The 25048-nt window shown below is 47.0% G+C and overlaps 1 protein-coding gene across 1 annotated transcript in view; it reads left to right on the top strand.

The window, feature by feature from the left end:
* Nucleotides 1-21652, top strand: part of Cda (cytidine deaminase) — a 25723-nt gene extending 4071 nt beyond the window's left edge. The window contains exons 2-4 of the mRNA XM_004637749.2: nucleotides 12890-13001; nucleotides 19027-19084; nucleotides 21272-21652. Of these exons, the coding sequence (XP_004637806.2) occupies nucleotides 12890-13001; nucleotides 19027-19084; nucleotides 21272-21433 (332 nt within the window). The 3' untranslated portion in view covers nucleotides 21434-21652. The remainder of the gene's footprint in view (nucleotides 1-12889; nucleotides 13002-19026; nucleotides 19085-21271) is intronic.
* The last annotated feature ends 3396 nt before the right edge of the window (nucleotides 21653-25048 follow it).

Below are 25048 nucleotides of genomic sequence, written 5' to 3'. Positions count from 1 at the left end.
CCCCCAGCACCACATGCCAGCCTGCCCCGCCCCCTGGTGGGCTGAGCTGGCCACACACACACACACACACACACACACACACACACACACACACATGATAAATAAATAAATGTAAAAAAAAAAAAAAAAAAAAAAACCATGAAGACAGAGACACCAGGCTTTATTCTGCTTTTGCTTACTCAGTAGGCATGTGTAAGCCCAGATTGTAAGCCTCGTTTACACAATGAGGATGTTACAAAAGGTGGTTGCTGCTTGTTCTGTTAAAGGTAGTGGTGGTGTTTGGAGGAAGAAGGTGGAGGACTTTGGAAGGCCAAGCAAAGACATCGAGATTTGTTAAGGTCAGAAAGAGAGAGCCAAGGAATGTTACTGAGGAGAAGGGTAACATTAAGGTTACCCTGCCTGAGGTCTGCTCATCTGGAGGAGGTCTGGGCCAAAGGACACTGCATTGGGGTGATGTCTCTTCTCACCACTGACTTACCCAGTCTGCGTGTCGCTTGTCCCATAACTGGTTCTGGGTTAAGGATTGTGGACAACATGAACGGATGGCTTGGGCCAGGACTGTTGGAGGTGGAACAAAACGGGAGGGAAGATGGGAAAGCAATTGTGTGGGGCATATGGATGGTGCCCACACAGGTTTGAACGAGAAGGGGTGGGCAGGTTGGGACATGAAGGAATATGGTTCAGGATTTGCAGCCGTGGAACAGCTAAATGACGAGATATTGACCAAGATGGGAAGCTGAAGCCAGAGCTGGGCTGTGCTGGCGACATGAGGTGGGCGGGGCCTGACAGCCATACTCATCTCCCATGAGGGAAGAGAATGAGTGCCACACCCAGTAGTCAAAATGCTTTCCCTTGTCAGTGACAGAAACCACCAGAACTAAAGCAGGCCAGGGTAGCTCTCTTCTCAGAGCAGAATGATCCAGGGACTCAGCTGCCAGCATCCCCTTCTTTATCCTTGTAGGTATGGTTTTGGGTCCTCCCCCCACCATCCCCCTCCATCCTAAAGGTGGCTTTTCTCCAGGCTTCAGAGAACATAGGTGCAGGCAACTTCTGGTTTTCAACCTCACAGTCTCAAAACCAGATAGGAGAAATTTGGTTTTTTGTTCATTTCATATGGAAAAATTCCAGGGATGAGCTCTGATTGGTCCATTTCTAATCATAGGCAGGTCCCTGGGCCAATCACTGTTGTTTGGGTGGGCGGGTCATATGATGGGATTATGTGATTGGGCCAGCTGATTCACCTATCCCTCCTCCCTGGGGAGTGGGTGGGTGTGTTACTACAGAAGGGGCATGGGATACCATGCAGAGGAAACCCAAGCCTTAGTTCCATGATTCCAAATGCGCTGCTCTTTTGCTGCTCCTTGCTGCAGGGTGGTACATGAAAGGGACAGGGAGAATTGTGCCGAGCAGAGTGGACAAAGGGAGGGCATTTAGTAGAGTTCTTGGATCTCCTTAGAAGACAAGAAGTGGGCCAGGTGCAGAAGGGAGTGTGGGTAGAAGTCAGGTAGACTTGGAGTAGGAAGGATCTGATCACGGGTGAATTTATTAGGATGCAGAAAAACCATCACTGATTTAGATATTTTGAGTTCACATCTTGCAGCCGTACAAGTGCTTAGTTCTGTGACTTTCTCCTGATGAACAAAAAGACCAACCTCCCTGGAGTTTCCACGACAGAGGCAGCTGGCGTCCCCTCCAATTCCAAAGCGAGTCTGGCAGCGAAGACAGCTTTGCTGTCACAACCTCATAATAATCATCATTTTCCTTCTGTTACTCGTATCCTAGCCAGGGCCTGGGGCCCCTCACAGCTTAGCCACCGGATGATAATAAAGAACTTCAGTTACATTCTCAGGATGTACAGCCTCCTGGTGACAATCCAGGATGGCTCATGGGCGAGCAAGGGAAACTCGGGGCTGGGGGGCAGAGGTTCACTGGTGAAGAAAGAGCCGCAGGAGGAAAGGGAAGTGAGGACACCAAGAAGAGAGGCTGGGCAGGGCAGAGGAAAATTGGGAGGTCAGGGAGGTGGAGTCAGCCCTGGATACACGGCAGGCGCTTCGCGGTGTTTATGGAAGGCCAGTTGGGAGATGGGCAGAGGGAAATGGTGCAGGATCAGCCCTTGGTGCACTGCCTGAGAAGCCCCTGCCCCCATGTGCACCTGGCAGAGAGACCACCACAGCATTGGAAAAGATCTTGGGACAGGGCCCAAACACAGGACTCCTTGGTTGTGGCTGCTGCCAACTCTTGGCTGGCACCATCCAGGGGATAGGAGACCTTCACTTCTTCAGTTCATGACTTTAGAGGGGTGGCCTCTCCCCTTTTCCTCCTCCTCTGCTCTTCATCTAGCATTTGGGGGGAACCAACACTTTACCAGACCAGGGGTGATGAGTTCTGTCAAAACAAACCACATAAAAATGTGGTTTGACATCAGAATGCTCTGGTTCAACGCCAGATCCAGCTTGCCTTGGCTTAACCCGTCAGTCATCCTATCTTTAAATTATCCTTCTAAACCAACCACTGCTCTTCTGATTCCTTCCCTGGGCTCCCTCTTTCCACTGAGAGCTGTTTCACACCATCCACAGTGGGTGGCTGACCTCAAGCCCTGCACCCCTGTCCCTGGCATTTCCAGGGTGCTCTAACCTGCTTCCTGTCCTTACTGCACCCCACAGCCACACCCCTGTTACTCTTTGTTCCTCATCACCAGAGAACACCAATTGGTTCCCTCACCTGTCAATCCAAAGGGATTCATTGCAAAGATGAGCTTAACTAAAAGACCTTGACATTGTGGTTGAGTTAGAACCATGGTTCATCCCAGGTACATGGCATTTCTCTAGGCAGGGAGTTCTCAGATGCTTCCCATGGCCCTCAGCCTCAGTAGCTCCTTGTTAAAAATGAGAAATCTTAGCCAGGTGTGGTGGCACATGCCTGTAATTCCAGCACTCAAGAGGCTGAGGTAGGAGGATCACTGAATGTTTCAGGAAAACCTGGGCTACAAAGTGAGCTCAAGACCAGCCTGAACTGCATAGCAAGACCCCGTCTCAAAAAGAAAAAAGAAAAAAAAAAAAAAAGATAAAAATTAAGAAATCCTTCCCGTGAGGTGTGGTGGTGTACATATGTAATACCAGGCAAGATGATCACAGGTTTGAGCCTAGCCTGGGAAACTTAGTGAGCTTCTGTCTCAAAATACAAAATAAGACTGAGCAATATTGGGGTAGGGGAGATGGCTCAGTGCAATAAGCACTTTCCTGGCAAGCACAAGGGCCGGAGCTCAATCCCCAGTTCTGGAAAAAAAAAAAAAAGACTGGGCAAGATGATGCATGTCTTTAATCCCAGCATTCAGGAGGCTGAGGCAGGAGGATTGCCACAAGTTCAAGGCTAGCTTGGACTACCTAGGAGTTCAAGACCAGCCTAAACTAGACTGTAAGACTCTGTCTCAAAAACAAACAAAAAATACAAACAAAAAATTGAAAAACACAGCACAAAAGCCCTGGGGTCAGTGCCTACTGCCACAAAAATAAAAACAAACAAAAAATAGTCTACCCCTGGGCTGGGAGTGATAGAATTCCTGCCTAGGGTGTGTGAGGCGCAGTGACTCATGGGAAGAAAGAAGAGAAGATTGCAGAAGCTTCTGATGCTCACTAGCTCATGGGCACTAACCACTGCTCTAATCTAAGATTCCTCAAAAAAGAGAGCAGGTACAGCACCCTCGGGCTTTGCACTCTTCTCTGGCTGGCTGAGTCATGACAATGTCCCACCCCACACCTCCCTTAAGCACCAAAATAAGGCCTTGAGGAAGTGCCATGGAGAACAAGAACAGCTCTCTGTACCTGACAGGCCAGTATGTGTACTCCAACTTCCTGGCCCCAGCCTCAGTTTCCCTTTGTAAGATGGGGCTACAACAGTGCCTGCCTCGGCTGGCTGTCAGAAGGCTGACTGGTACAGCATCCCGCAGAGTGCTGCCCTGGTAAATAGCAGCCAAGAAGAATAGCAGCATTTGCATCAGACTATTATCTGGTGCAGGCTGATAATTATGGATCCTGACTTGACATTATTCCAGTCTGTCCCTTGTGTGAGTTTCAGAGTAAGCAAAGACAATACCAGGAATGGAGCTGGATTTCCTAGATGGATGATGATCTGTCTTCTGGACTTAGAGAAGCAAAAGAAAACATTCCGATCTCTCAGGAGTGTGAAATGTGGCCATCTTCTTCCCACTAGTGGTGGACGACAGTGGAGAATCACACTTAAACTTGCAAGAGACCTGATATACAGTTGTTCCCTTGTGTATCTGAGATCTAGCACCAAAATGAGACATCCCATTCATTCAGTAATCAGGGCCAGGGAGATGGCTCAGTGGAATAAGCGCTTCCCTGGCAAGTGCAAGGGCCTGAGTTCAATCCCCGGTTCCACCAAAAAAAAAAAAAAAAAGAAAAAAAAGAAAAGAAAAGAAAAGAAAACTCAAGTAGGAGGATAGTAAGTTTGATACCAGCTTGGGTAACTAAGACTGTCAGACTCTTTCTCAAAAAAAAAAAAAAAAGGGCCATTCATTCAGTAATCAATAACCATCTGCTATGGATTAAGTCAAAAGTGTCCTCCCAAAGCCCCATGCAATCGAGGTGGGGCTTCTAGAAAGTGACTGAGTCATGAGGGGGCTGTAGCTGACCAGCTGTGGGGGGGGGGGTCTGGGCGGAACAGATGAGTCACTAGCACATGATGTGGAAAGACATATCACCTTCCTGTTGCCTCAATTCTCTGCTTCCTGGCCACCATGACACAAGCAGCTGCCCCTCCTCTCTTCTGCTCTACCATGCTATTTTCTTCCTTGCAGCCAGCGGGCCATGATTTTTAACTGTAAGCCAAAATCAACCTCTCCTCCTTTCAGTTGTGGGTGTTGGGTATTGTGTCTTAGCAATAAAAGAGTGACTAAGACACCATCTTGGTTGGTTCAGACTGTTATGATGAAAAACCAGAGGCAGAGTAGGTTGAGCAACAGACATCAGTTTCTCGTAATTCTGGAGGTCAGGAAGTCCAAGATTGCTGTGCCACAGGCTCGGTTCTTGGTAGGGACTCTCGTCCAATCTCTGTCATCCATCCTTCCCAGGCAGACACAGGGGGCTATGGTGTGTCTTCCTCTCATTGAGGCACCTTAGTGTAAAACCTGATTCTTTTCTTATAATCCCATCATACGGGTGCCCCCTTCACTGCCTCCTCTTAACCTGATTACCTTCCAAGTTCTTACCTCCTAATGTCATCACACAATGAGTTAGGGCCTCAATACAAGAATTTGAGGGGACACAACATTCAGTCCATGACAGTAACTAAGATCCTCTCTTTCCCAGGCCAAGGGCACACTGCTACACAGGATGCAGACAAGCCTAGGCCTTGGCTGTTGGTAGCTCCTTTTGAGGCTGAAATCTGTCAACATCATTTTGCTAAACGAGGGCACCAGTCCTCAAAGAGGACCCAAAATCTTCAGGGCCAGTAGGACAAGGGGCCCAGGGGCTAAACAGAACCTCAGGGTTGTTCTTGCAAAGCTTGAGTAATAGAACACTTGAGTGTAATCACTTGTGAAACAACCTCTCACCTGGCCCTCAAGATGTTTTACATACAATCAAGAGAAATCCCTCCAAATTTGGAGGAGGAAAGCTGGTAGTGGTGCGCAAGTGTAGGCAGGTGAGAGAGGTGTTAAAGGAAGTAATTTTGGGAGTAATCAGGAAACAGGCTGGGGAGACAAGTGGAGAAGAAGACTCACTCACCTCTTCCCTCAGCTTCCATTGGTCAAGCAGAGAAGCTAAGCAGGAAAGAGACCCTCGTAACCTACGTAGGGTCAGGGAGATAGCTCAGCAGTGCAAGTGCCTGCCTGGCAAGCACAAGGTCCTGAGTTAGATCCACGGTATTGAAAAAACTAATCTATGACCTATGTAATGAGAGGCAGGGAGCAGAGAGCACCAGGTTTATATAAAGGCAACATGGTATGGAACTTATTGTGCCTGGGTGCAGGCAGACAGAGAGTGTGATAGGACCAACTGCCCTGAACAAAAAGAAGTGTGTACCTTTTACAGGGATGGAGAGAAGTAGGCAGGGGACATTAGGTGGAAAGGTCCCAATTAACATCAGTGGTCAAAGTTCTTAGGAAGGAGCTGGGCATATAGCTTGGCAGCATAAGCATCTGCCTGGCAAGTACAGGGTCCTGAGTTCAATCTCCAGTGTACACACACACACACACACACACACACACACACACACACATGTTCTCAGGAAGTCTTGCACTTCAGTGAGCAGAGTCCTTGAAGCATCCAGTATAAATTCTCAGGTATCTCCAGAAGTCCCCAGATGTCCCAGAACCGCAAATGTCCTTGTCCTATCTTATCTCCTCCGCAACATACTATGCTTGCTGATGCCAGCCTTGGGGGCTAAGCTGAGGTTCCTTCAGACAGTAGCGCTCCTGCTGGCAGCAGTTTGGGGCTGGAAGAGTCAGGTCTCATTGGAGCCTTATAGTAATACTATCACCAGCCAGTGTGGGTCTGTGCTTTATGGGTAATGGAAGTTAAAGCTGATGGGACAGTATGAGTTTACAGGCAAAAAATTTCATTAGAAAGTAAGAAGCCAGGGGCCGGGCATAAGTGCCTGCCTGGCAAGTGCAAGGTCCCAAGTTGAATCTCTGGTTAAAAAAGAAAAGGAAAGAAAGAAAGGAAGGAAGGAAGAGAGAGAGAGAGAGAGAGAGAGAGAGAGAGAGAGAGAGAAAAGAAAGAAAAAAGCCAGGTGTGGTATCTCATGCCTGTAATCCCAGCACTCTGGGAGGTTGAGGCAGAAGGATCAAGTGGAATTTGAGCCCAACCTAGGTAACTCTGACCTTGTCTTAACATAAAAAATTAAGGTCTGAGTTGTAGGTCAGTGTGAAGGTTCTAGGTTCAGACACCTTTGGGGGAGCACAGAAAGAAAAAGAAAGAAAGAGAAAGGGAGGGAAAGGAAAGATAAGGAAGGACCCTGGTTTAAGCAGCCAAAGGGTTGCTACTCATGTAGCAGTTCGGACCAGTGTCTGATCATTATCACAGCTCTTTCTGGTTTCCCAGCTCCAGAGAAATCCTCATGGCTTGGGAGCTTCTGGCCCCATGCAGGGACCATCTCTGTTTGTGGTGGGTTGAGCCATGTGAGGTTCTGTTTTTTCTGGGACTCAGGTGACTACCAGTTCAGGACAGTGACTGGAGATTTTTAGGTGTCACTCTTAAGTGGAGAGTTGCAGTGTCATTCTGGAACTGGATGTTGTAAAGGCTGATAGTTGGAGGCTCCTGTGAATCCTGAAAATTATTTTAGTTAAGGAATTGTTATCTTGGTGTCCTCAGTCTTAAAGGGAGGTTAGATAAGGTGGATAAATTTAAGGCTAGTAAACCTTATTCTATCTACTTTTCCTAAATAAGAATAATACCTATACTCACAGCTTTAAGGTAGTAGAGGATACAAAAGTGAAATTCAAACTTCATTGTTCTAGTTTTCTACTAGGCATTTGTAAACACAAGGAGAGTCTACTTTGCCTGTAATCCCATCACTTGGGAGGCTGAGGCAAGAGAATCCCAAATTCAAGGCCAACCTAGCCTACATAAGGAGTTTCTTTCTTTTATTTTTTTTTTGGGGGGTGTCTACAGGGTGTTCAGCATCCACTACTAGATCAGACTTGTAGTGATCTGCCTGTTTACAGCCTCCCAAGAGCTGAGATTACAGGCCTGCAACACCACAATAAGGAGTTCAAAGCCAGTCTGAGCTGCGTAGAGTGGGGCTGGAAAGATGGCTCAGTGGAATAAGTGCTTGCCCGGCAAATGAAAGGTCCTGAGTGGGGCTGGAAAGATGGCTCAGTGGAATAAGTGCTTCCCTGAACTACATAGAGAGACCATTTCTTTAAAAAAAAAAAAAAGGAAAAAGAAAATGCAATTGCATTTTTAATGAGTAACAGAGTTAAGGGTTCAGCAGTTCGTCCTTTGTCCTGCGGTGTTCTCTGAGTGCCCCAGTAACTCACACAAAGCCTTTCAGTGAATCAACCACCACTTCACGGTGGCACCTTCCTGATTTCTCTGTCTTACATCTCCAGTTTACTGGATTAGCTGATTTCTATGTGATGACACATGGTAGAAAAGCACATGAATTATGTTAGATAAAAGGATGATTAAACAGGGATTATATAACCATACCATGAAAGATGCAGGAGTGAGCCAGACCTGGGGGGCGAGTGCCTCTGACTAGGTTTTTGGTCACCACCTCTCATCTCATTTTCCAGTCCTTGTCTTGCATTTCATCAGTTTGTACTTGTCTCCTCCAGAATGAATGGAAACATGGCGACCCACGCTTCCTCTCAGAAAGGAACTGCAGTTCTATACAGGGAAAAGCTCTGATTGGTCAGGTAGCCTTAAGCCAATAGCAAAGCTATGGGGGGATAAAGGATGACAGTTTCCTTTTTTTTTTTTTCTTTCTGTATTTTAGGGAATGGTTTACAGGGTATTCAGACTCATAGTGATCCTCTTCTTTACAGCCTCCCAAGAGCTGGGATTACAGGCGCACACCACCACGCCCAGGCTCGATTGCCATCTCAGCACACCCCGGGGTCAGGGCCAGCACAGTAGGTGGAGGGATCAAACCCCCGTCCCCTACACCTGCTTGCAGGAGCTTTAATCCACTGAGCTACTTGCCCAGCCCTTGACAGTTTCCATTTTGATTACATGCTGGGGTCTCTGGCCATGTCACCCTAAATGCACCCAACCTTACCTGAATTACGTGCTAGAAAATGTGAATTACACCAGAGTGAGGGTAGGCTTTGACAGAGTGACACCCATCGGCTCTAGACAGTAAGTGGTCCTGAGCACTGTAACCTAAATGATACACTTAGCCACTCTTACTGTGCCAACGTACGCAGGATAGAAAAATACATATGGAGGTAATGATCAGTTTCTAAATTTGATAAATACAGGAGGAACAAAATATTGCCTAATTGCAGTGAAGACTCAGATTTAGAAACATATTTAGGGCGTGTCGTAGGTGAGGAATAGACTGAGTGAACGGAGGAAATCCATTAATGGGACAAGATAACTGCCTGGCTCTCTCCTCTCCAGCAGGTGAGAGGTGGGCTGCAATCGGAGTGTGGGGGCCACACTGCTCTGCCCTGCAAGATTGTTCTGGAGATCAGGACCCCTGCCTAGATGTCCCACAAGCCCTTGACTTGTGCCTTTATCTGCGAGTTCAAACTACCATGTCGTCCCATCCCTATCTCAGTCCCTGAGAAAGGGAAAGATGAAGGGTTAGGCAAGCAGTATTCTCCTTTAAAAGTCACTAGAAGTTGCTTACCATGCCTATCACTTTTGCTTACATGCCATTGGCTAAAATTTTGTAAGTTAAGGGAGCTTCGAGGGAAGCTGGGAAAGGTAGTTTCCAGGTGAGTAGCCAGGTGCCAGGTGGAACCTACTGGGAGAGTGGATGCAGGAACAGGTAACGGTCTTTGCCCCTTTGGCTGGTGTTTGTGTGTGTCCTTTTCCCCCCGCAGCACACCACTTAGCACTTTCCTAAGCAAGTATATTAGTCAGCCTTCCCTATCACTTAAAGGAGGAGAAGTTCACTTTGTCTCATAATTTGGAGATTGGGGGACCATGGTCAGCTGGCCTCAAGGCAGAAATGACTTGATGGAAGAGCTCAGGAGAGGAAAGCTGCTCACCGTGTGGCAGCCAGACAGTGACACAGAGGGGAGAGGATACTCCCTTCTGGATCATGTCCCTAAGTGACCCCCTTTTTCTAGTCAGGTCTCATCTCCAAGCTCATGACTTTTGTTGGAGGATTTTAATTGCAAACCATAATATTTCACCCTTGGCCCAGAGAAGGCTCATGTCCATCTCATAAGGCAAAATGATTGCAGTCTATTTGAAGTTACCAAAGTCTTAACAGTTCCAGCAACTAAAACGTTTAAGTCCAAAATATCCTCTGAGACTCAAGGAAAAACACTTAGCTCTGAGCTCTTGTGAAAATCAAAAAGAAAATGAAATATTTCCAACATACAATGGCAAGGAGTAACTATTCCAGTTCTAAAATATAGGAATAAGGGGATAGAAAGGGATCAGTGTGTAGTGAGACTAAAAGCCAGCAGAGAAAACATTAAAAATCTTGCAGCTCCTTGTCCAGCACCTAAGGGAGGTTCTGGTGAGATGTGTGGGGCTTGGCTTGCCCTACCCCTGTGGCATTGCAGGCTACAGTCCACGTGGCCTGTCTCTTGGGCTAGCTCCACCCACTTCCCACAGCTTTCCTCAACAGACATTCCACATCCCTGCAGCTCCACCTTCCTGATGTCTCTATTGCAGCTTTGGCTTCCCTCTCACAGCTTCAAGTGTTGCCCTCTCAGAGTCTCATGAAGGAGACTATGTCCCTGTCACAATGTTTGGCTGGCCTCCAAGGCCTTCTTCTGAACTCTAGATGTAAACCTCTACAATCCCCCAACTCTTGGATTTTGCAAGCCTGGAAAACCAGCACCACGTGGATGATGCTAAGGCCTACTGCTGGCTCCAGGCATCTTTGAATCATGGCTGCAGTGACCTCAGAATATCTGGATGGCTGAACTTGAGGAAGCAGTTCCCTAGGTGGTCCTGGATGAACAGGGCACCCTGGGGCTGTCTTCTCAGAAAAGAAAAGTCTTTTTAAAGGAGTGTATCCATTTACACTCTTAAACTTGCAAAGGGAAGGGCCTGGCCAATTCCTGAGATGCCTTCTAACCATCTTTCCTATTGTTCCAATGCAAAGTACTTGACTTGTTTTCAATGTTAATCTTTTCAGGACCCATGATCTCCACAGCCCCAACTTTTCACATCTTTCTGGTCTACTATTTCCTCTTATTCTCACTATTTGTGGCTAAAAGTAACCATCAGACCCATGCCACAACCTAAACATTGGGCCTCCTTGAAATTTCTTCCACCAGATCAGTTAGTCCACCACCTTTAAAGTCATCCTTGCTGGGAAGATGGCTCAGTAGAATAAGTGCTTCCCTGGCAAGCACAAGGACATGAGTTAAATCCCCGGTTCCATAAAAAAATAAAAAATAAAAAAATAAAGTAATCCTCACAAAAAGTATTAGGACATGGACAAAATGTAGACAAATTCTTTGGTAGAATGTAACATGAATGACCAGTGGTCCAGTTTCCAGTTCTTAAGTAAATCCTAATTCCTCATTCATAACTGAAACTTCCTGAGACTGGCCTGTACTTGCTCCACATTCTTATCAGTATTCTGCAGAGCCTTTGGAGCTCTGACCAGATTCTCTCCTCAATCTCTGTTTATAGTATTCTAAGTCTTCACTAGATCACATCTCCAGACTTTTCCAAACTTCTCCTCTAAACAAGTTCCAGGGGCCTCTGAACTACATGGCCAGGGATAGTCATGGAAATAACCCCACTTTTGGTACCAAAATCTTTGTTAGTCAGCTTTCCCATCATTGGGACAAGATACTTGATACCCACAACTTGAAGTAAGAGAGGTCTAATTTGGCTCATGGTATTAGGGTTTCCCTTTATGTCTGCTGGCTCTGAGGTATCAATGGCATGGTAGAAGGGTATGGCAGAGAAAGGCTGCTCACCTCATGCAGCCAGGAAGCAGAAATAAAGAGGGGAGGGGCCCAGAACAACAATACACTCTCCGAGGTCATGCCCCCAGTGACTCACCTCTTCCACCAAAGCCCCACCTCAAATGCATGACTTTGGGAGAACATAATTCAGATCTCAACCATAAGACAATGCAACTCAGAGTTCCACCCAGTCACCATATCCAGCTTGGAAGCAGGGTCTCACAATGTTTCATTGCCCTCTTGCTTGGGTTGAGATATGGCTGGTGAAGGGACGAGAAACTAAATAATTGTCTGGGGAAAAAAGGGGGAGGGCAGCCAGATAGCTCAGCAGACTAAAGTGCCTGTTAAGGCAGAGCACAGTGGCCAGGGTTTGTGCTGGCCCCACCCCCAGGCCATGATGAGACAGTGATTGAGACTGAGTGGGGTAGCGTGCGCCTCTAATTCCAGCACTTGGGAGGTTGAAGACAGGAGAATCACTACAAGTCTAATCTACATAGTGAGATCCTGTAGACCTTGTACTAAATACTAAATAAATAAATAAATAAATAATTATCTGCCCCTTTTTACACCCACAACCACAATATACAAGATAGAATAGTAAAGTAAAACAGCAATAAAATCTCACATCAGGAAAAGGTAGGGGACTGGGGAGATGGCTCAGTGGAATAAGTGCTTCCCTGGCAAGCACAAGGGCCTGAGTTCAATCCTTGGTTCTGCTAAAAAAAAAAAAAAATCCTAGGAAAAGGAAGGACAGAAAGCTTCCACCAGGTGGGGGTTATAACTGCTATAATAAAAAAGATCCCAAAGTATAGTGAAATTATGTTTTCTCTTACATCAACATTCAAAGGAAAGTAGTTGGTCCAGGGCAAATAGACAATTCTGTTCTATGTGTTTATTATCTTCCAAGTTCCTTCTCCATTATCATGTGTCCATTCCTATAACATAAACCACATAACCAAACCTGTCCTACCCCTTCTACCATCACCTTCCAGTCTATGGAAGACAGAAAGAAAGGAAATAATAGGCAAGCAGTCTGTGACCCTCAAGCTTACTGGGCATTTTGGAACACACCCCATTGGCATCTTTCCTCTGCTGTGGCAGCCCTTCCATGGACTATTTCTGCCTTAGAGTTGGCCAGACATGCTGGAGAGGTTGGGGAAAGGCAGACAGTGAGCATTCTTGAGAACAGTGGCCCAAGAGTCTCCTAACACTTCAGGTCCCTTCCTGCCTTGGAATGGGAGGTAAGTCTCTTACAACATACAGAGCAGGAAGTGGCTCTTGTGGCCAGACCACAAGGTTCTCCTCTCTCCTCAGGGTGCAATGTAGAAAATGCCTGCTACTCACTGGGCATCTGTGCTGAACGGACTGCAATCCACAAGGCCATCTCGGAAGGCCACAAGGACTTCAGGGCTATTGCTATCTCCAGGTGAGTGGGGCAGGCAAGTCACAGTGATGATATACAATGCTTCAACCAACATCCTCGATACACCAATCGTCCATCCAGTCATCAGATGCATGTCTACTATGTACTTCTATATGCCAGAGCCAGGTCAGTGGACCCTTGACTTACAAACTCTGAGGGCTGGTTGTAACTTAGGTTGTCAGTTGGAGTCTTGGGCTCCTCCACACAGCCTTCGGAGTCTCTCTCCTATACCCAGGCAGATAACAGTGTCCTTAGAGAGACATCGGCCCAGGATTTCTCAATTAGCCCCATACAGGAAAGGATGTTGTAATGTTCCTTCTTTTTTTTTTTTTTTTTTCGGAACTGGGGATTGAACTCAGACCCTTGTGCTTGCCAGGGAAGCACTTATTCCACTGAGCCATCTCCCCGGCCCCTATAATGTTTCTTCTAGAACTCTTTAAGGTTTAAATATGTATCTGAGACCATGGTATAGGACCCTGGGCTCAGTGCTGAGGATAGAGATGAACAGCAAACAGACTCTGCCCTCACTCAACTCAGAGTTTATGGAGTAGGTAAACAGGGAAGACAACTCTAACACAAGGACAAGTACAGTATGTCCCTGCTACAAAACAAAGTACAACAGACCCCCCTGGAGACACAGCAGAAAGGCAGCACAGAAACCCATAGCTGGAGTGAACTGAAAGTCCCCTGGAACAGACTCCCTTGCAGCTACCCCCATTTTGTAGTTGAGAAAGCTGAGATCTAGAGAAGTTGAACAGCTTTGCTAGGAGCAGAACTGGGGCCAAACCCAGTTCCTGGAGTCTCACTCAGGGCCTATTTCACTGGGCCATGCTGCGTCAAGATGCCAAACGTTCTCTTCCCCATGTTCCTTGAGCTGATGCGGAGTCCAGAATGAACTGTTCAGCTCTGCTAGCTCCCCCATAAATCAATACTCATTTCAAGGTATAGAATCAGGATACAAAGACAACCCATGTGATCAACAGTTAGTTCAGACTAATCAAGCTCCTGCCCTGCATCTGCATGAGCAAAAACCCCAGCCAGTTCTCTTTGTGCCCCAGATATAAATACCCTAGTTCTCATTGGCTTCCCCCAAGAGGATCACACTGCATTCTTGACGGCACTGATTCCATACTCAGTGACTTCAAGATTGAAATGCATAAATAAACTTTTTCTAACTTGGACCTCCACCAACCCATCAATTTCATTGATGGATGGATGGATGGATGGATGGATGGATAGATGGATCAATCAATGATTGCAGTACTGGGGATTGAATCCAGAGCCTTTGCACTGAGCTACATTTCCAGCCCTTTTTTTTAAAGACAGGGTCTTGCTAAGTCACTAAGTTGCCCAGGCTGGGCTTGAACTAGCCACCCTCCTCCTTCAGCCTGCCAGAGCACTGGGAAAACAGGCATGCACCACCACACACTTCATTTGATTTTTCTTTCTTTCTTTTTTTTTTTTTTTAACATTTATTTACTGTGTGTGTGTGGCCAGCTCAGCCCACCAGGGGGCGCGGCTGGCTGGCATGTGGTGCTAGAGGATCGAACCGCGGTCCCTGTGCTTTGCCGAGCTTGTTCCAAGTAGGTGCTTTAGACCACTGAGCCATCTCTCCAGCCCCTCATTTGATTTTTCAATGGTGAGTTCCTTCTGTGTGCACCTATGAATTATCTATGAGGTATTGTTCTGAGCTAACAATTAGAGGGGAAATGACATAAATGTTTAACTCACCTTCAAAGGGATTATTGGGTGACCAGGGGTCCGTCTTTGGGGTATTTGGCCACCTGCATCACATGCTGTGAGTGAATTCCTGCTTTCCTGGGCCAGAGTTACACCACCTTCCTGCAGAAGTGCAGAGGCTTAGAGCAATGCCAAGCCCTCGAGTTTTTCTAAGACCCTGAACTCAGCAGCAGTCTATCCCTGAGGTGTTTCAATTTATTCAAGGGTTATTTCTGAGTGACCAGTGCCAAAGGCGTGCCAATGGCGAAAGCCCCCAGCTCCTGAGAGCCACCTTGGGCCCAATCTCTGTTCTGGCTTCCCTTCAGCTATGGAGAATAAATGAATCTGTGCTGGGAACATTTTGTGCAGATGAGCAGAGATCGGGATGTGAGTTGCACTTTATGAGAAGAGGGGAGAAATAACTCAATTTCAAAGCTGATCCAAAAAAATAATGATATTCTGGGGAGAGACCAAAGTCAACAAAAGGATAATGGCACAGTAGCCTGGCTTTGTTAGAATTGTGTAGGTGATAGGCTTTTTCTCTTGGTCATTATCTGCTTTTCAACATGATCAAGTATTGCCAACAATGATCAGCAAACATCCTCAATGACATGAAGCCTGTATTTTCCTCAACATCCAACTGTTCTCCTCTGGGTATTCAGCCTGCACCCGCATCATGAGCCAGAAGCCCAGTCATTATCATATTAATGGTTTGTTAAACAGAGCAGAGATTTAGGGGATGAGTAGGAAATGTCAACTGCCTTGTCAACACTGGACAGGGCTGCATAGCCAGAAATCCCCTCTGCTATGGTGAAGGATAGAGACTGTACCCAGGGTAGACTCAGGTGTCTGCAGAGCCAGGGTGGACTTGGCTTGTGGGGATGAGTCTGCCCTGGGTCCCAGATTCGCTCAGCAGAGTCAATGGGTTTTCTGCCTGTTATGGTTTGTGTCTAGTTGTCCCCCAAAGCCTCATGTAGTCGCTGGGTGGTTTTTAGAGTTTGTGATTAATTCATGAGGCAATCCAGGGATTATGAACATGAGTGCTATTCCTGCCCTAGGGTGAGTAATCTGCATGACAGTGTGAGGTGGGGAGAGAGGCTTGCCTCAGCTGCTGTAGCTGCTACTCCACCCTCTGCTCTTTGCTCTTTTCCACTGCCATGAAGGGCTGCTCTCTGCCATGTGCCACTCTGCCTTGGAGCCAGCTGAGTATGGACTGAGACCTCCACTAATTGTGAGCTAAAGAAACTTTTCCTTCCTTAATTTTGGGTGTCAGGTACTTTGTCCCGGCAAGTAGAAAAGAGTAACTGAGACACTGCCTGAAAACATGACCTCAGCACGTGACCAAGTCAGCACAAAACACAGAAAGCCTTCAGTATTCAGTGAAAGGCCTCACCCTGGGGCAGAGTAAAGGGCCAGAGAGGAGAAGAAGGCATGGAAGCCACATCCTGATGCAGCCAGCTCCTTCTGGCTCTGAAATTTACACTTGGCAGGAGTGTCGGCCAATGGTTACAAGCCCAGGCTCCAAGGTTTCAAATCCTGCTCTACTATCAACCTCAGGCATGTGCTTGAGTCTCTGAGCATGACTTTGTGTCCATGAAACGAAACAGTGTAATCTAGTCATTGATCTATTCAGGGTCTTATCAGAGGTTGTCTTTAAAGTCACTGCAAGCAAAATACTAAAGGCAGAGAACAGCTTCTGGGTTCAGATCCTGGTTCTGCCACTTACTGGCTCTGTGACTGTGGGCAAATTGCTTCACCTTTCAGTACCCAGAACATGTGCATGATAAAACCTGTGTGCCTTTCATACTTTACAGGGCTGTCAGGGATTAAATGAGCTAATGTTCAGAAGGCCCTGCCACAGCACCTGGTACATAGCAGTTCAATGTGTGCATGAGCCATTATTCTTCTCAGAGCTGTGCTGCTTGCATGCACCATCTTGTGACTTTTGATAGCTGAACCCCAGGCTAAACCCAACTTCCTGGTAGCATGCATGACTGTTCACCTCAAAAACTCCAGTACAAGTCACCTTGTCCAAACAGCTGTGCATTGGGTAGCTGGACATAGAAGCCACAAACTGAGAAAGGATCAGGCTGTGCAGGAACCAGATCATACAGGCCCTACAAGTCAAGGAAGGGAGGCTGAGTTTCACTCAGATCCCCTCTGCCAAGGCAGCCTTTATTAGAACACTTCTATGCTGTCCTCCCCTGCAGCAAGCGAAGGCCTAAAGACAGGGACTCTTCATTGATTTGTTTTCTCCCCCCAAGGCAGTCTTAGGGCAGGCCCTTGGTCAACATGGGTAGGATGGAGGAAAACGTACCTTCCAACTTCCAAAGGGCTATGGCTGCCACAGCTGTCACCCAGTAATTGTGAGGGTCCCACTCACTCATGTTTCCATGGGCTTTTCTTCTTTAGCTGAAAGCATGCTCAGAGAGAACCCCACCTTTCCATAGGGCCGAACCACTCTTTGGCAAGGCTCCCACACATAAAAGCTGAAATGGTATCCCTTTATGCTTAGTCTCCTGTGCTACTTTGTTCTGTCATAGCGTCTATGCCTGTCTCTATTTAATGCACTGCTGGTTGGTTGATTGGTTGGTTGGTTAGTTGGTTGGTTGTTGGGTCAGTGACTTAAGTCAATTGGTTGATGAGTTGGCTGGTTATCTGGCCCCTCTGACAAGCCTATGAACTCCTGGGCACAATGAATTTCCTGAGTTTTATTCACTGCTATTTTCCCAGCACCAGGGACAGTGCTTGGTACATAATACTCCCCAAATGCAATGAGATGATGCATATAAATTGCTCTTCCAGAATGCTTGGCATATTCCAGACACATAATGATACAACAATTAACAACTGTTGTTCATCTGTAGCAAAATTAACTACGATACATACAGCACATGGTATATAACAAACTGTGTGTGATAGAGGACTGAAATCACATCAGAGCTTGTGTGTGTTGTGTAAGGAAATAGATGTCCAGCAAATAGCACAGATGATACCAACATGTGTCTAGCATTCTAAAGGCCTCAGAGCCTTTCAGACGCCTTATCTCATTGTGTTTGTCCTCTTGCATTCCAACAAAGTAGATGATGTTATTACCCACTTTTACAGACAAAGAAATGAGCCTTGGGTGGGTTAAAGTCACTAAGTCACACATAGTTAGCAAGATGAAAAGCCAACCAAAAGTTCAAATTTAAATCATGTGCAGATCCCGAGGTCTCGCAGAGCTCTGGGTCCAGAAGGGCAAAGACGATGGGGGCTACCACTAAACCTCTGGCTCCACAGTAGGAATGGAGGCTTGTATGGAAAAACCTACCTTCTTCAGCCATCCACCTCAGTCCCCGTCGAGCCGGAGGGCTGCCTGTGGCTGCCTGAGTCCTCTCCTAGCTGTGAGCACCTCTTCTGCTTTCTCAGATGCAAGGAACCAAACTTTCTTTGATTCACATGCAGGGCCTTTGTGTGTGCACATGCACACACACACACACACACACACACACACACTATTTGTTTCCTTTGCCCACAGCACAGACAAACGCTGGGCTTCTGAACAGCATCTCTGTTCCTTCTCCTCACTCAACTTATTTGCATAAAAAGACCATTCTGATACTCAGCCCGCCCTGAAAATGAAATGAAATAATGAACATCAAGTATGTGGCATAGCAGTTGCTCACTAAATGGCAATGGATGAGCTTTATTTTTCTTCCAAGGACAGGGCCAAATGCTACCTCCTCTATAAAATATTCCCTCTTACTCTGGTGACAAGACTTGTCCCTCTTGTACTATGTGATCTTCCTGCATTTTATTTAATATAATGATTCACCCAGGGTTCAGTATCATAAGCTGGGTACAGCCATCTCTTGAAAACCAGAGATATGAGGCCGGGCGTGGTGGCACATGCCTGTAATCCCAGCCCTTGCAAGGCAGAGGCAGGAGGATCCTGGTGAGTTGAAGACCAGCCTGGGCTACAAAAGTGAGCTTAAGGCCAACCTGAATTGCATAATGAGATCCTGTCTCAAAAAGACCAAAAAAAAAAAAGAAAGAAAGAAAGAAAGAGAAAAAGAGAAAAAGAAAAGAAAGAAAAAAAAAAAAAAAACAGAGATAGTTTTTCCTTAACACCAGAGCGTGGGTAGCAGTAAGTTCTCCCTCACAGAAGGCCCTCACTTTGTGATGCGTAGAAAGCCACCAGGTCACCTTCTTCCCAGGGTATCTGTGGACTATGAACTGTTTGACTGGGCTGAGACCCAACCCCCAAATCTTAATTTCCTGGTGCCTTAGGACAGAGTCATCTAACTTCTGTTCTCTGCTTCCCCAGTGACTTGCAAGATGACTTCATCTCACCATGTGGGGCCTGCCGGCAAGTGATGAGAGAGGTAAGAGCTTCTGGTTCTTCCTGGAATGTAAACATCGTGTTGCTTGGTGGTAAATGTGTACCCCAAGCTGCCGGAGTGAAGCCCAGCAGCCAGGGAGGGGATGCAATCCCTGTCCTGTTTGCGCTACCGGCCAATTCCAAGGCCTTCCCAAACCTGTGCATGTCACTGAAAACAACTCTTCCCTCCAGCCAATACTTACTGAGTGAGTGTCATTGGATCAGGCACAGAGCCAGCTCTGGGCACCAGGCAGACCAGGCCCTGCCCTCTGCCCTCTGAGAGTTCAGTGTCTGGTGCAGTACTGAGCACAAACAGGAAGCCAAATAAACAAGCAGCAGAGTTCCTGAAAGTAAAGAGAGCAACAGTAGGAAAATGTATTGAGTGGGAGAAGGCAGCAGAGATACCATAGCTCAGCAGTGGGCTCGCTGCTTGTTTTTGTAAGTAAAGTTTTATTGGAGCACAGCTGTGTCCATTCATTAAGGCATCAGCTAAGATATGACAGGCAAATGGGGCAGGACTTTGTGGTATGGCAGCTGCTTATTCCTTAAGAGCTCCAGCTTTTGGAGCTGTGTTTGAAGGAAGGTAGATTGCTTCAGCTTTGTGTTCCTGCCTCAGGGCTTCAGGGCATCTGGAGGCTTCGACATTTCTGCCTCTTCCTGCTTTGTGCCAGGACTGCAAGCTAAATAGTCTGCAGGATACTTTTCCCAGATCCAGATGAACTGCACCTCCCTAAAGGCACTGGACTCAGCCTACAGAATTGGTCTCACTTTAGAGAGGCAGACACAGATGCCCCACGCAGCAGCAGTGTCTAGGGTAGCGTCAGGAAGCCACAACACAGCACCAAGTCCCCGGCTCCCAAGGGCCCAACTTGGCCCAACAACTGCTCGATGAGATATTGGCAGACAAGAGTAGGCAATGGAAAAGCTGGAGGAGGGAGAGGCAAAGCGAAAACAAAATGCAGATAATAAGAGCTGAGGCTTGGGGACCGGAGACCTGGCACTGAAACTCGCCAGCGCTCAGCTCTCGCTCAGACCTTCAGGCCCAGCCTGCCAAGCAGAAAAATGCCCTCCCTTCAAACAGAGATTCTGAAAAATCCAGAAGATTGATGGTGTCTGGTAAAAACTTGGTGGTTGAGGCAGAGCACAGCAGAGCAACAGCCTGCAGGCCAGAACGGTCCCTGGTACCTCACACGATCCGAGTGGCTGCCATTGACTGTGCACCTACCATGTGCCAGTATCTGTCTGTACACAGACGCTTCCCACAAGCCATCCCTAAAGCTCACCATACCTAACCAGGTAGAGCCTGAGTCTGTTGGTTCCAACTCTAGGCCTCTCCGCACTGCCCCCACTGATTTAACTCTCCACCCACCCACTTGTTTAGTTTTCCCTCCATTTTTTGTGTTTTAATATATTTAATACAGGGTCTCACTACACAGATCAAACTTGTAGTGATCCTTCCTGTTCTTCACCCTCCCAAGCACTGGAATTATAGGCGCTTGCCACCACGCCCAGTCTCATTTGCTGCAAAGCACGCCCTGGGGCAGGGCCGGCACTGCAGGCTGGGGATTGAACCCCTGGCCCTTAGGTCTCCCTAAGCAGAACTTTTAATTGCTGAGCTATCTGGCTGGCCCTTTGTCCCTCTGTTTTTAAAGCCAGATCACAGATCAAGACCCTGAGCCCCAAATAATTGTCATTTGCCCAAGGTCACAGCAAGCCAGTGGCACTCCTCATATCGTAAGAAAAGATCAGGAGACATACTCGTCTTTCCTGACTTCATCCTGGTAAGCTCTGGTTTCTTCAGCAGTGAAATGGGCATGAACCTAGCACTCATGTCCAAGGCTGGTGTGAAGAGTAAGGGGGAAACAAGAGGGAGAGTAGGTATTCATGCAGAGGGCAGTGTGGCTCCGAGGGCCAGGTACTGTTTTCACAAAGCTTTAGTGAATCCTCAGTGGAGTATTTACAACCAATTCACCATGTGCTATGCACCATGATAAGTACTTAACAGCATTCTCTCATTTATTCCTCCTGCAAGCTCCAGGTACAATTATCGTCATTCCCATTTTACAGATGAGAAGACCAAGACATAGAAAGAGACACTAGACAGTAGGTGGTAAAGCCAGACTCAAACCCTGGTCCCTTCTAACTCCCCATCCATGCTCCCTGCCTCATGCTAGCTTTGTCTCTCTTCCAGTTTGGTACCGACTGGGCCGTGTACATGACCAAGGCAGACGGCTCTTATGTGGTCAGAACAGTCCAGGAGCTGCTGCCTGCATCCTTCGGGCCTGAGGACCTGCAGAAGATGGCTGAACAAGTCCCACAGCCTGGAAGGGCTTGGGTTCCCACACGTGTTTGAGGGACTGACACTGGAAAACTTGGGAAAGGTGCCAGCTTAGGGACACCTGCCAAATAGGTCCCAACCTTCCCAAAGCTGGGCAAAAGTGATTTTCCTCACAGTCCCAAGTCTGGCCTGCTTTCCCAACAGCTATCTGGGGTTCTGTCCTGTTCTGGGTGACTTTGCTGATTATAAACATCACAGAACATCCTGATTCAAAAGAACACATTTTGCCCTTTGTCTCTGTGGTTTCAGGGTGATTTATCTTTTTAAAAAGACTTGGACACTCTATGCTGGGGAAGGAAACAGGCACCTTGGGACCCAGTACCTTTTGGTGTGGTGGCTGAGTCCTGTAACTTCCTGCCCCTGTCATCCTGGATGGGAGACCCTTAGGCTGGGCCTACTGCCAGTACCTATTTGCTAGAATTGGCTCTGGAATGTTCCCCAAAAGCTACATATTACAAGCTTGGTCCTTAGCCTGTGGCACCACTAGGTGGTGGTGAAAGGTTTCAGAGGTGGGACCTGACTGGAGGTCCTCAGATCTTTGGGACCATGCCCTTGACAGGGATTGTGGGTCCCTGTCTTTCTCTCTTGCCTTTCCTGGCTCTGAAGTGAGTGGGTTTTGCTGCCCACCATGATGGCTACCTTACCACAGATCCAAAACAACAGGGCCAATGGATCATGGACTAAAACCTCCAAAACCATGGGTCAAAATAAACCTTTTTTGTTTGTAAGTTGATTGTCTTGGATGTTTGGTACAGTAATGGGGAGGCCTGACTAACACACTATTTCCAGTCTGAGTCTGGATTTGCCTCAGTCTAGACCTGACCACTGGCTGCCGTCCACCCCCATGGCTACAGCTGAAAACAGCTCTCAGTATGAAGAAGGAGCCATGGGACCCACTGTGTGCTGCGCACTTCCGGGGGTGTTGTTTCTTAGAGAAGACAACCAACAGTCCTGGGAGGTGGGGCTTTCTCCTTCTGATAGAGGAGGGCACTGAGATTCACAGAGGCTAAGAACTCGCTCTAGGCCTGTGGCTAAGCCCCGTACAGAATCCAGGTCCCTTGATGCCCCCTGTGATCCATAAACATTGCAGGTTTTGTCACACAGTAGGCTAAGGTGTTCTGCACATACAAACCCACTCTATCTATTTAGCAAACTCAAAGATAAATATTATAGCCTTCTCTCTGCCAATAAGCCAATTGACTGCCCTGGGGCACACTGAGATAGCAATAGAGACTGGGCATGGCACCACGCCTGTAATCCCAGCTCTTGGGAGGCTATAAACAGGCGGATCACTAGGAGTCCAATCTAGTAGTGAGACCCTGGACACCCTGTAGACCCTTCCCTAAAAATACAAAAAAAAAAAAAAAAAAAAAAAGGCAACAAATATATATTATCTCACAGTTTCTGGGGTTAGGATTTGGGGCTGAACTGGTTTTCTCAGAAGTGTGCGGCCTTGGGGCCGGGGAGATAGCTCAGTAGAATAAGCACTAGCCTGGCAAGCGCAGGGTCCTGAGTTCAATCCCCAGTACCGGGGAGGGGGGGGTGTGCAGCCAAGGTAGTAGTCAGGGGTGGTACCTGCTCCAAAGAATTGGCGGGGGGTGCGTTCCTCTCAAGACTACCACACACAGCTGTTGGCAGGATTTCCCACATGCAGCTGTTGGCAGCATTTGGCTCTTTGTGAGCTCTTGCTGGGGTGGTCAGGTCTTGCAGTCCCCTGGGGCAGCGTGTGACACAGCGGCTAGCTTCTCTTAGAACAAGCAAGAAAAGATGGGCAAAGCAGACATCAGTCTTTCTGCAAAGACTAGATACATTCTGTCCTTAGAAACAAGTCACCAAGGTCCAGGCCACATCCCAGGAGGAAGGGACTACACAAGTACAAATGCCATCCTAATGATATAGAAAAATGAGAATGCACACAGGCAAAGGAAAAAATAAAATAAAGTAAATCAAAAAATGTAGGGGCTGGGAAGATGGCTCAGTGGAATATGCGCTTGCCAGAACCGCAAGGGCTTGAATTCAATCCCTGGTTCCACCAAAAAAAAAAACAAAACAAAACAAAAAAACCCAACTTTAAAAAAAAAAAAAATGTAGCAAGTGGTGGCATAGTGAAAGAATTTTAAAACTATATAGCTTCATAAGTGGACCATCAGACTCAGCTGGCCTTGACTAAACCACCCAGCTGCAACTCAGAGATAATTTGACTCAGCACTGCCTGACCAGCTGCATACATGTCCTGTTTCAAGTCCTCTCTACCCCGGGGGCAAACTAGTCCTGTCAAGGTCATACTCCATCTCCATGTACCTGCTTACCCAGACCCTAACTGTTCCCAGACCTTCCTGCCTCATGATGAATGGCTCCCCCTAATTAAACTTGCCCAGGATACCTCTGCCTGGCATCGTGTGACCAAATATATGTAACCAATTATAGACTAACCTGTTATCAACTCTGTACTTCCTGCTTACACAGTGCATAGAAGCTGCTATTTTATTCTAAGCCAGTGCTGCTGATTTGGACTGCATTCTCCAGTATAGATAGAAGTTGCCTTCCAGACTTCTTGGTGCAGAACATTTTCCATTCAGTTGCATACAGATTCCTGAACAGTGGCAGTAGGGTCAGCAGACGCAGGCATGTTATCACTGTGAAGGAGTCTGACCTCATTCCAAAGGCACTGTCAAGACCAGGGCAAGTGGCAGGGTCATCTTTCTGCCTTATGAATAGCTCCCTATGTAAATCACAGAGTAGGGCTGGGGAGATAGCTCAGCAGTCTAAGTGCCTATCTAGCAAGTGCAAGGTCCAGGGTTCAATCACCAGGGCCACACGCCACACCAGCCCCATGCCGAGCCAGCCCTGGCCCCCTTGGTAGCATATGCCTATAATCCCAGTGCTGGGGAGGAGGCTGAGACAGGAAGATCACCGTGAGTCGCTGCTTAGTGAGAACCTATACCAAATAAATAAATAAATAAATAAACAAACAAACATTAAATCACAAAGTAGTAGAGATGTAAAGAAAGCTATCAGGAAAAAAAATAGCTAAAGGAGTGAAATACTGACTTTGATTTGAGGCTAGGCTTTGGGAGCATAGGGACAGGTGATGGTCCCTTTCACTATGAACGCACCTACATGTATTTTTAGCATTTTGTTAGCCAGGTATAAAATGATTATTTCAAGGATTTTTTTAAAATTTAAAAATAAAGGAGAAGGGCCAGGGAGATAGCTCAGTAGAGTAAGTGTTTGCCTGGCAAGTGCAGGGTCCTGAGTTCAATTCCCGATACTGCAAAAAAAGAAATAATAATAATAATAATTAAATTAAAATAAAGGAGAATAAAAGAAAAAGGCCAAGGAAAGGAAACTCATTTAGCAATGATGTGTTATAAATACCAGAGGAGAAAGCAGTAGTTGATTCTGTTGGCGGTGGGGTGAGTTATTAATAACCCTGATGTTGGGCTGGTGAGATGGCTCAGTGGTCTAAAGCACCTACTTAGAACAAGCTTCACAAAGCACAGAGACCGCGGTTCAATCCCCCAGCACCACATGCCAGCCAGCCCCGCCCCCTGGTGGGCTGAGCTGGCCACACACACATACACACACATACACAAATAAATAAATAAATAAACTCACTACCATTCAAAA

Source organism: Octodon degus, unplaced genomic scaffold, assembly GCF_000260255.1.
Source record: "Octodon degus isolate 3935 unplaced genomic scaffold, OctDeg1.0 scaffold00092, whole genome shotgun sequence".
NCBI lineage: Eukaryota > Metazoa > Chordata > Mammalia > Rodentia > Octodontidae > Octodon > Octodon degus.
Note: the sequence above shows the minus strand (reverse complement) of the source record. Positions and strands in the feature narration are given on the sequence as shown.